We start from the raw sequence: 11946 nt of genomic DNA on the forward strand, positions 1-11946 counted from the left end.
CCTCACCCCCCCACCCCCACCCCCCCTCTCCCCCCCCCTCCCTCCCTCCCTCCCTCTCCCCCCCCACCCCCTCCCTCTCCCCCCCACCCTCTCCCTCTCTCTCCCCCCCTCACCCCCTCCCTGTCTTACCTCTGGCGGGAGGAAGGGGGGGTTGTTGCGGCCCCGGGGGCGGCTCCTGACTTTCTTGTGCGGAGCCCTGGGTCCGGCGGGCGGGTTTTTGTTGTGTTTATGAAGCGGTCCGGGGGGTGGAGGGCCGGCGGTGGGTGGAGGGGCTGAGGCGGCTCCCCGGGCAGAGGGCCGGCCGCGGGCAGGGGGACGGCCACAGCCGGCGGGAGGCCCGGGACCCCCTGCGCCCGGGCCCGGGAAACCCCCAAACAGCTCGCTCAGCCGCGGCTCCATGACAACCGGCCTCGCTCCCGCGCGCGCGCCGCCACCTCTGCTGCTCAAATCCCAACCGCCGCGACTGGCCGCCCCTGCCACTACGGCGCAGGCGCGCCGAACACGTCATCCACTGTTAGGGCCCGTCGGCACTGCGCAGGTACGGCGCGGAGGCCTCTGGGAGTTGTAGTTTCCCCCTGCCCCAGGGGAGTGGCAGCAAGAGGTCCAAATTGCATTTGGATGGCGCCTGTTACTTGGAATTACACAATGGGTCTTTGGAGATGTCAAACATACATCAGCCGATAGGACTGGGCAAAATGGAGATGGTTCACCTGGGAAGGCACCAAACACATGGGTTAATCTGTCAGAGGAAGCACATTGTCCTGTTGATCTGGTATATAAAGCCATGATGACAGTCAGAGAGATCTTTGAAAGCAGACCATGGCAGGCCAGCAGCACTGTTCGATTCCCGTAACAGCCTCCCCGAACAGGCGCCGGAATGTGGCGACTAGGGGTTTTCCACAGGAACTTCATTGAAGCCTACTTGTGACAATAAGCGATTTTCATTTTTTTCATTTCAGGATGTGGAGGCTTTAGAGAGGGTGCAGAAGATTTACTAGGATGTTGCCTGGAATGGAGGGCATTATCTATGAGGAGCGGTTGAATAAACTCAGTTTGTTCTCACTGGAACGACAGAGGTTGAGGGGCGACCTGATAGAGGTCTACAAATTCATGAGGGGCATAGACAGAGTGGATAGTCAGAGGCTTTTCCCCAGGGTAGAGGGGTCAATTACTAGGGGGCAGATGTTTAAGGTGCGAGGGGCAAGGTTTAGAGATGTACGAGGCAAGTTTTTTACACAGAGGGTAGTGGGTGCCTGGAACACGCTGCCGGAGGAGGTGGTGGAAGCAGGGACGATAGTGACATTTAAGGGACACCTTGACAAATACATGAATAGGATGGGAATAGAGGGATACGGACCCAGGAAATGTAGAAAATTTTAGTTTAGACGGGCAGAATGGTCGGCACGGGCTTGGAGGGCTGAAGGGCCTGTTCCTGTGCTGTACTTTTCTTTGTTCTTTGGTGTGGAGATGCCGGCATTGGACTGGGGTGAGCAGTAAGAAGTCTTACAACACCAGGTTAAAGTCCAGCAGGTTTGTATCAAACACTAGCTTTCGGAGCACTGCTCCTTCCTCAGGTGAATGAAGAGGTCGATTCCAGAAACGTATATATAGACAAAGTCAAAGATGCCAGACAACGGGCAGCACGGTGGCCTAGTGGTTAGCACAACCGCCTCATGGCGCTGAGGTCCCAGGTTCGCTCCTGGCTCTGGGTCACTGTCTGTGTGGAGTTTGCACATTCTCCCTGTGTCTGCGTGGGTTTCGCCCCCACAACCCAAAAATGTGCAGAGTAGGTGGATTGGCCACGCTAAATTGCCCCTTAATTGGAAAAAATAATTGGGTAATCTAAATTTATTTAAAAAAAGATGCCAGACAATGCTTGGAATGCGAGGATTTGCAGGTAATTAAATCTTTCAAGATGCAGAGATAAGGGTAACCTCAGGTTAAAGAGGTGTGAATTGTCTCAAGCCAGAACAGTTGGTAGGATTTCGCAAGCCCAGGCCAGATGGTGGGGGGTGAATGTAATGCAACATGAATCCCAGGTCCCGGTTGAGGCCGCACCCGTGTGTGGAACCTGGCTATAAGTTTCTGCTCGGTGATTCTGCGTTGTCGCGTGTCCTGAAGGCCGCCTTGGAGAACGCTTACCCGGAGATCAGAGGCTGAATGCCCTTGACTGCTGAAGTATTCCCCGACTGGAAGGGAACATTCCTGCCTGGTGATTGTCGCACGATGCCCGTTCATTCATTGTCGCAGCGTCTGCATGGTCTCGCCAATGTACCACGCTTCGGGACATCCTTTCTGCAGCGTATGAGGTAAACAACGTTGTCCGAGTCGCACGAGTATGTACCGCGTACCTGGTGGGTGGTGTTCTCACCTGTAATGGTGGTACCAATGTCGATGATCTGGCACGTCTTGCAGATTTTGGTTATGGGGAGCACAAGGACCCACTTTACAGGTGTGATGCAACAGAGAACTAAAAGCATTTTTAAACAAAAACAATGTTTATTGTATGAATACAGTTAACATGTTTAAACACACACAGTAAACATCTTAGCAACTATCAACTCAAATACTCCCCCCAAAGAATACAGTACTCTATAAGTAACCCTTAATCTTTCCTAGCAACATCCATAAGACTAATACCCTCTTCAACACACACATCAGGTTTAAATTCTCTACTGAGAGCAGTTATCACTTTTAAATTAGCAAGTGCTTTGAAGACATTCCTTTCATTCAGAAATAAATCAGAATTACACCTGGTTTTGCTGGATGCAACTCCCAATCTGCAAAACAAAACTAAACACACCCTGTAACTGCGAGCTCAAAGCAAAGGTAAAACAGACAGACAGTCCAGCTCCACCCACACTCTGACATCACTGCAGCTATTTGATAAACACCCATTTCTTAAAGGTACACCCACTACAGCTATTTAATAAACACCCATTTCTTAAAGGTACTCTCACATGACACCATCCCACACACACACATAATGTAAGAGAACACCTCGGGGTCAGTGTGGAGTTAGACAGAGCTGTGTGTAGAGTCAAGCATGGAGACATCTCTTGCATGGACCTTCACTACACCTCTCTCTTGCAATATATATACATATCTTGGCGGCACGGCAGCACAGTGGTTAGCACTGTTGCTTTACAGCTCCAGAGTCCTAGGTTCGATCCTCAGCTTGGATCACTGTCTGTGTGGAGTCTGCATGTTCTCCCTGTGTCTGTGTGGGTTTCCTCCGGTTTCCTCCCACAAGTCCCGAAATAAATGCTGTTAGGTGATGTGTTGGGTAAGCTGGGTCTGCGAGGACTGTGTTTACTGCAGCAGTGAGAGAGACAGGCTTCCAACACTTGAAGAAATGCAACTCGATTTTATTGAACTCTTAACTATAATACATGCTTTAACTATGGGTTGACACCATGCTAACATGACTGGAGACCTGAGGCTAACCTGACCAGACTAACTGACTACCACATGGTGTTTGTACTGGCTGCTGCTCACGAGCTCTGACTGTCTCAGAGGCTGGATCCCGAGAGAGCGGGAAAACTAGTGCCCTCTGGCTTTATAGTGGTTGTGTCCTGTCTGGTGATTGGCTGCTGTGTTCTGTGTGTTCACTGGTCATCCTGTGTGTCAATCACTGCCTGTCTGCACTCCATTATATACATGGATGTATATTATGACATTAGGTAATTTGGACATTCTGAATTCTCCCTCTGTGACCCGAACAGGCGCCGGAATGTGGCGACGAGGGGATTTTCACAGTAACTTCATTGCAGTGTTAATGTAAGCCAACTTGTCACAATAAAGATTATTATATATATATATTGCTTCTAGTAGTCAATAAATACATCAACTACCAAAAACTACAGTGCTTTAATAAGACCTACCAAACTGCACTCAAAGCCGGAAGTAAATAAACAGAGAAAAGGTCTAAAGTAAGGTTTGGAAGCTGAAGGCAGATATTAAATTTTTGCCTGCAGCAGAATGCCCCATTCAATCCCCTGTGGAATTCCACCTTCAATACCCCAGATTGTGCAGAGTCATCAGACCAGGCAGGGGTGAGCTAAAAAAATACAATTTCCTGCACAAATCCTGAAAAAAAGGTAATTACTCTAGTGGTCAGAAATTACATACAAACATGCAAATTAAGAGCAGGAGTAGGCCACTCAGCCCCGCAAGCTTGCTCCACCATTAGATCATGGCTGATTTGATTGTAGCCCACATTCCTGCCTGTTAGGATCCCGGATGAGAACCCAACAATTTGCAATTTGTAAAACTGTGAGAGAGGATATTTTGTCACAAGAATGATAACACTGACCAATACGTAATGTTTGCGTTAAGACAGACTTTAATTTAAACATTAAAATGTAATTAAATTAAAAAATGTATAGTTCAAAGACCACTTATAAATAAAGTTCACAAGCTTTTCTCTCTGCAAACAACTTGGAGAGAAACGTTTAGGGGCCAGTTGAAGACGTGCCTTGTCAGACTATAGCAAAGTGCAGAAGACCTGGCTCCACCCTTAAAGCATTCTTCAGTCTCCTCCCACTAAAATGTCCAATGACCTGTTTATCTAGGACTAGGGCCATTCCTCAAACATTATCTACACCCCAGGGATCCTCCAAAATCAAAACAATGTTCCATAATCACAACTTTAGCAGACATACTGCCTCTATGTATCCTAAACCACGTTTTCAATAACATCACTGCAACAAATATAAAAGATAATATAAAAACATTTCCTACATTTTTCACACCTCCCTCCTTTAAAAAAATGAACCAGCAATATGAAAAGATGGCATCATTTTCCAACTTTAAATATTGCTCATTACTGAATACTACTATTACACCATATAGAACATAGAGAAATACAGCACAGAACAGGCCCTTCAGCCCATGATGTTGTACCGAACTTTTGTCCTAGTTTAATCATAGATTATCATAGAATTTTGGACACTATCGGCAATTTATCCAATCCACCCAACCTGCACATCTTTGGACTGTGGGAGGAAACCGGAGCACCCGGAGGAAACCCACGTACACACAGGTAGGATGTGCAGACTCCACACAGACAGTGACCCAAGCCGGAATCGAACCTGGGACCCTGGAGCTGTGAAGCAATTGTGCTATCCACAATGCTACCGTGCTGCCCTTAAGAACAAATTAATCTACACTCCATTATTCTACCCTAATCCATGTACCTATCCAATAGCCGCTTGAAGGTCCCTAATGTTTCCGACTCAACTACTTCCACAGGCAGTGCATTCCATGCCCCCACTACTCTCTGGGTAAATAACCTACCTCTGACATCCCCCTATATCTTCCACCATTTACCTTAAATTTATGTCCCCTTGTAATGGTTTGTTCCACCTGAGGAAAAAGTCTCTGACTGTCTACTCTATCTATTCCCCTTATCATCTTATAAACCTCTATCAAGTCTCCCCTCATCCTTCTCCGTTCTAATGAGAAAAGGCCTAGCACCCTCATCCTTTCGTGTCATATTGACACCTATCTTGTCATATTTACACTTGCAAATATAAACATCAGTATAGCCCATTTCAGTCTTTCCCAACTTTGACCATTCCGTTCTTATATATCAAAGCCATGAGTAAGCATCTGCAATTATGTCCAGTAGAGGTGGCAGAAGAGGATTCTGGGAGAAGTCAATTCAGTCACCTCGACTGTAGAACATAGAACGATACAGTGCAGTACAGGCCCTTCGGCCCTCGATGTTGCACCGACATGGAAATAAACTAAAGGCCATCTAACCTACACTATGCCCTTATCATCCATATGCTTATCCAATAAACTTTTAAATGCCCTCAATGTTGGCGAGTTCACTACTGTTGCAGGTAGGGCATTCCACGGCCTCACCACTCTTTGCGTAAAAAACCCACCTCTGTCCTATATCTATTACCCCTCAATTTAAGGCTATGTCCCCTCGTGCTAGCCACCTCCATCCGCGGGAGAAGGCTCTCGCTGTCCACCCTATCTAACCCTCTAATCATTTTGTATGCCTCTATTAAGTCACCTCTTAACCTTCTTCTCTCTAACGAAAACAACCTCAAGTCCATCAGCCTTTCCTCATAAGATTTTCCCTCCATACCAGGCAACATCCTGGTAAATCTCCTCTGCACCCGTTCCAAAGCTTCCACGTCCTTCCTATAATGAGGCGACCAGAACTGTACGCAATACTCCAAATGCGGCCATACTAGAGTTGTGTACAACTGCAACACGACCTCATGACTCCGGAACTCAATCCCTCTACCAATAAAGGCCAACACACCATAGGCCTTCTTCACAACCCTATCAACCTGGGTGGCAACTTTCAGGGATCTATGTACATGGACACCGAGATCCCTCTGCTCATCCACACTACCAAGAATTTTACCATTAGCCAAATATTCCGCATTCCTGTTATTTTTTCCAAAGTGAATCACCTCACACTTCTCCACATTAAACTCCATTTGCCACCTCTCAGCCCAGCTCTGCAGCTTATCTATGTCCCTCTGTAACCTGCAACATCCTTCCGCACTGTCTACAACTCCACCGACTTTAGTGTCGTCTGCAAATTTACTCACCCATCCTTCTGCGCCCTCCTCTAGGTCATTTATAAAAATGACAAACAGCAACGGCCCCAGAACAGATCCTTGTGGTACGCCACTCGTAACTGAACTCCATTCTGAACATTTCCCATCAACTACCACTCTCTGTCTTCTTTCAACTAGCCAATTTCTAGCCAATAAATCACCCTCAATCCCCAGCCTCCGTATTTTCTGCAACAGCCGACCGTGGGGAACCTTATCAAACGCTTTACTGAAATCCATATACACCACATCAACTTCTCTACCCTCGTCTACCTGTTCAGTCACCTTCTCAAAGAACTCGATAAGGTTTGTGAGGCATGACCTACCCTTCACAAAACCATGCTGACTATCCCTAATCATATTATTCCTATCTAGATGATTATAAATCGTATCTTTTATAATCCTCTCCAAGACTTTACCCACCACAGACGTTAGGCTCACCGGCCTATAGTTACCGGGGTTATCTCTACTCCCCTTCTTGAACAAAGGGACCACATTTGCTATCCTCCAGTCCTCTGGCACTATTCCTGTAGCCAATGATGACCTAAAAATCAAAGCCAAAGGCTCAGCAATCTCTTCCCTGGCTTCCCAGAGAATCCTAGGATAAATCCCATCAGGCCCTGGGGACTTATCTATTTTCACCTTGTCCAGAATTGCCAACACTTCTTCCCTACGCACCTCAATGCCATCTATTCTAATAGCCTGGGTCTCAGCATTCTCCTCCACAATATTATCTTTTTCCTGAGTGAATACTGACGAAAAGTATTCATTTAGTATCTCGCTTATCTCCTCAGCCTCCACACACAACTTCCCACCACTGTCCTTGACTGGCCCTACTCTTACCCTAGTCATTCTTTTATTCCTGACATACCTATAGAAAGCTTTTGGGTTTTCCTTGATCCTACCTGCCAAAGACTTCTCATGTCCCCTCCTTGCTCGTCTCAGCTCTCTCTTTAGATCCTTCCCCGCTTCCCTGTAACTATCAAGCGCCCCAACTGAAACTTCACGCCTCATCTTCACATAGGCCTCCTTCTTCCTCTTAACAAGAGATTCCACTTCTTTGGTAAACCACGGTTCCCTCGCTTGACCCCTTCCTCCCTGCCTGACTGGTACGTACTTATCAAGAACATGCAATAGCTGTTCCTTGAACAAGCTCCACATATCCAGTGTGCCCAACCCTTGCAGCCTACTTCTCCAACCTACACATCCTAAGTCATGTCTAATGGCATCATAATTGCCCTTCCCCCAGGTATAACTCTTGCCCTGCGGGGTATACTTATCCCTTTCCATCACTAACGTAAAGGTCACCGAATTGTGGTCACTGTTTCCAAAGTGCTCACCTACCTCCAGATCTAACACCTGGCCTGGTTCATTACCCAAAACCAAATCCAATGTGGCCTCGCCTCTTGTTGGCCTGTCAACATATTGTGTCAGGAAACCCTCCTGCACACATTGTACAAAGAACGACCCATCTAATGTACTCGAACTATATCTTTTCCAGTCAATATTTGGAAAGTTAAAGTCTCCCATAACAACTACCCTGTTACTTTCGCTCTTTTCCAGAATCATCTTCGCCATCCTTTCCTCTACATCCCTAGAACTATTAGGTGGCCTATAGAAAACTCCCAACAGGGTGACCTCTCCTTTCCTGTTTCTAACCTCAGCCCATACTACCTCGGAAGAAGAGTCCCCATCTAGCATCCTTTCCGCCACCGTAATACTGTCCTTGACTAGCAGCGCCACACCTCCCCCTCTTTTGCCCCCTTCTCTGAGCTTATTAAAACACCTAAACCCCGGAACCTGCAACAACCATTCCTATCCCTGCTCTATCCATGTCTCTGAAATGGCCACAACATCGAAGTCCCAGGTACCAACCCATGCTGCCAGTTCCCCTACCTTATTTCGTATACTCCTGGCATTGAAGTAGACACACTTCAAACCACCTACCTGAACACTGACACCCTCCTGCGAAGTCAAATCTGTGCTCCTGACCTCTATACTCTCAATCTCCCGTACCCCAAAACTACAATCCAGGTTCCCATGCCCCTGCTGAATTAGTTTAAATCCCCCCAAAGAGCACTAACAAATCTCCCCCCCAGGATATTGGTGCCCCTCAGGTTCAGATGTAGACCATCCTGTCTATAGAGGTCCCACCTTCCCCATAAAGAGCCCCAGTTATCCAGAAATCTGAATCCCTCCCGCCTGCACCATCCCTGTAGCCACGTGTTTAATTGCTCTCTCTCCCTATTCCTCATCTGACTATCACGTGGCACGGGCAACAACCCAGAGATAACAACTCTGTTTGTTCTCGCTCTGAGTTTCCATCCTAGCTCCCTAAAGGCCTGCCTGACATCCTTGTCCCCTTTCCTACCTATGTTGTTAGTGCCAATGTGGAGTACGACTTGGGGCTGCTCCCCCTCCCCCTTCAGGACCCGGAAAACACGATCCGAGACATCACGCACCCTTGCACCTGGGAGGCAACATACCAAACGTGAGTCTCTCTCGCTCCCACAAAATCTCCTATCTGTGCCCCTGACTATTGAGTCCCCAATTACTAATGTTCTACTCCTTTCCCCCCTTCCCTTCTGAGCAACAGGGACAGACTCCGTGCCAGAGGCCCGTACCCCATGGCTTACCCCTGGTAAGTCGTCCCCCCCACAAGTATCCAAAACGGTATACTTGTTACTCAGGGGAACGACCGCAGGGGGTCCCTGCACTGACTGCTTCTTCCCAGTCCCTCTTACAGTTACCCATCTATCTCCAGTCTTTGGTGTAACTACTTCCCTGAAGCTCCTATCTATCTAGAAGCTCTGCCTCCCGAATGATCCGAAGTTCATCCAGCTCAAGCTCCAGGTCCCTAACACGGTTTTTGAGGAGCTGGAGTTGGGTTCACTTCCCACAGATGAAATTAGCAGGGACACTGACGGCGTCCCTCACCTCAAACATTCTGCAGGAGGAGCATTGTACTGCCTTCCCTGACATCACCTCTAGATTTTAAAAAAAACAAGAAAAAGAAAAAGAAAGGAAGAGCTTACCTGATATTCCCTCAAACCCTGCTCCCGCTGAAAGGTAAGCAAATTTAAAGGCACTCACTCACCTTCAGGACAGGCCCCTGCTCCCGCTTCCCAACAACCTTGGTTTTTTCTTTGGTTAGAGGAGGAGGTAGGTTAACTGTCACTTGACAACAGCCCCTCCACAAACCACCTTCAAATTAGGCTGACCGCACTGCACGTATGCAAATTTCCCCAGAACAGCTGATCAGTAGCTCTGCTCTGCTGCCCTCTGCTGGACTGTGGGTAGCCAAAGAACTGGTGTCAAAGAGCAGTTAAGGGTAAAGAAGGATATCACAGTCAGCAGATTGATTCTTGGACAAGTCAACTCAGTCACCTTGACCAGCAGGTAGGTGATTGACTGGTGACTAGTAAGCAGTTTTTCCTTTCATTTTTCTCTTTTTCTCTTGGCATTTCAGTTGTTGATGTAAGTTAACTTAAGAGTTTAGACATAGCAGGAGATCCAAGACCATGTCATACTCCTCTTTACAATGTGGGAATTCAGGGACGTGTCCACTGTTCCTGGCTCCTTCACGTGCAAGAAGTGTGTCCAGTTGCAGCTCTTGTTAGACCGCTTGACGGCTCTGGAGCTGCGGGTGGACTCACTTTGGAGCATCCGCGATGCTGAGGAGGTTGTGGATATCACGTTTAGCGAGTTGGTCACACCGCAGATAAAGAATACTGAGGGAGATAGGAAATGGGTGACCACCAGACAGAGTGTCATGTGAGTTTCCCTTTAAGAAATGTTTTGTCTTATCAGATGGCTTCAGTGGTGTCATTGTGTGGGTGGAGCTGGGCTGTGGCTCTGTGTTTTACTTTCGGTTTTGAGCTGGGAGCTGTGTTATTCCTTGTGCCTGAATAAAGCTCGTAATCTTACAGTTGAAGTCGATGCTTTATTTTGAGTTTGTTCTCTCTCCAGCGCTTATACTGTTACATCTGAGCTGCCTGCCTGTGTCCTGCTCACCAGCTGCCGTTTCTGTGAAGAGTGCCTGACTTCCTGTTTGTCTGTATTTATACATCTAGTGATTGCTTAGTTGTATTGCATTTACATTGACCCCTTGTGTATGTACACAGATATGCATATCATTACATCCCCCCTTTTGTCTTTTACATATTTTCTGTACAGTGTTAAAGAAAACTGTACAAAACAGTTAGCTTACTTATGATATGTATATCTGTACAAGTGGTGATGATATTGGTTATTTATTTATTTTTTTAAAAGACAATTTTATTGAGGTATTTTTGGCATTGTGTGCAGATACCAATTACAAAAATCATAGCGCAAATAACAGTTCCTCTCTCGCAGATAGACCCGCGTATTCTTCCCCCCTACTCTACACTATTCTACACCCCCCCACCCCTCGCTGACGATTAGTTCCCCACAAAGTCGATGAATGGTTGCCACCTCCGGGCGAACCCTGATAGTGATCCTCGTAAGGCAAACTTGATTTTTTTCCAAGCCAAGAAAGCTTCCCATGTCCGACAGCCATACTTCAGTCCTTGGGGGCTTTGAGTCCCTCCAGGCCAACAGTATTCGTCGCCGGGCTATCAGGGAATCAAAGGCCACAACGTTGGTCTCTATCCCCTCCTGTACTCCCGGATTTTCCGACACCCCAAAAATCGCCACCTCTGGACTCATCGCCACCCTTGTTTTCAGTACCCGGGATCTGATGTCCGCAAATCCCTGCCAGTATCCCCTGTGTTTTGGACATGCCCAGAACATGTGGACATGGTTCGCTGGTTCTCACCCACATCTAGCACAATTGTCCTCCAGCCCAAAGAATTTGCTCATCCGGGCCACCGTCATGTGGGCCCAGTGAACCACCTTGAACTGAATCAGCCTGGCACATGTTGCGGTTCCATTTACCCTCCTCAGAGTGTCTGCCCATACGCCTCCCTCCAACTCCCCACCAAGCTCCTCCTCCCACTTAAGTTTCAGTTCCTCGGTCCCTGTGTCCTCCGCTCCCATAAGCTCCTTATAAATATCTGAGACTCTCCCCGCTCCTACCTCCCCTCTGGAAATTACCCTGTCCTGGATCCCCCTTGGTGGAAGGCGTGGAAAGGACGGGACCCGTCTACGTACGAAATCCTGCACCTGCAAGTACGGAAAGTCATTCCCACTCGCCAGCCCGAACTTCTCCTCCAGCACCCTCATGTTCGCGAAGCTCCCTTCCAGGAACATGTCACCCATCCTTCCCACCCCCGCCCTCCGCCACGCTCGAAACCCGCCATCCATCTTCCCCGGGACAAATCGGTGGTTGTGATATTGGTTATTTATGAGTCCAATATTAATAAAAACATTTATGAGTCCA

The 11946-nt window shown here is 47.7% G+C and overlaps 1 protein-coding gene across 1 annotated transcript in view; it reads right to left on the reverse strand.

Moving 5' to 3' along the window:
• gtpbp2b (GTP binding protein 2b) overlaps positions 1 to 447 on the reverse strand; it is a 74435-nt gene extending 73988 nt beyond the window's left edge. The window contains exon 1 of the mRNA XM_038798904.1: positions 130 to 447. Coding sequence (XP_038654832.1) covers positions 130 to 399 — 270 coding nt within the window. The 5' untranslated portion in view covers positions 400 to 447. The remainder of the gene's footprint in view (positions 1 to 129) is intronic.
• Positions 448 to 11946: the final 11499 nt, after the last annotated feature.

Source organism: Scyliorhinus canicula, chromosome 6, assembly GCF_902713615.1.
Source record: "Scyliorhinus canicula chromosome 6, sScyCan1.1, whole genome shotgun sequence".
Taxonomy (NCBI): domain Eukaryota; kingdom Metazoa; phylum Chordata; class Chondrichthyes; order Carcharhiniformes; family Scyliorhinidae; genus Scyliorhinus; species Scyliorhinus canicula.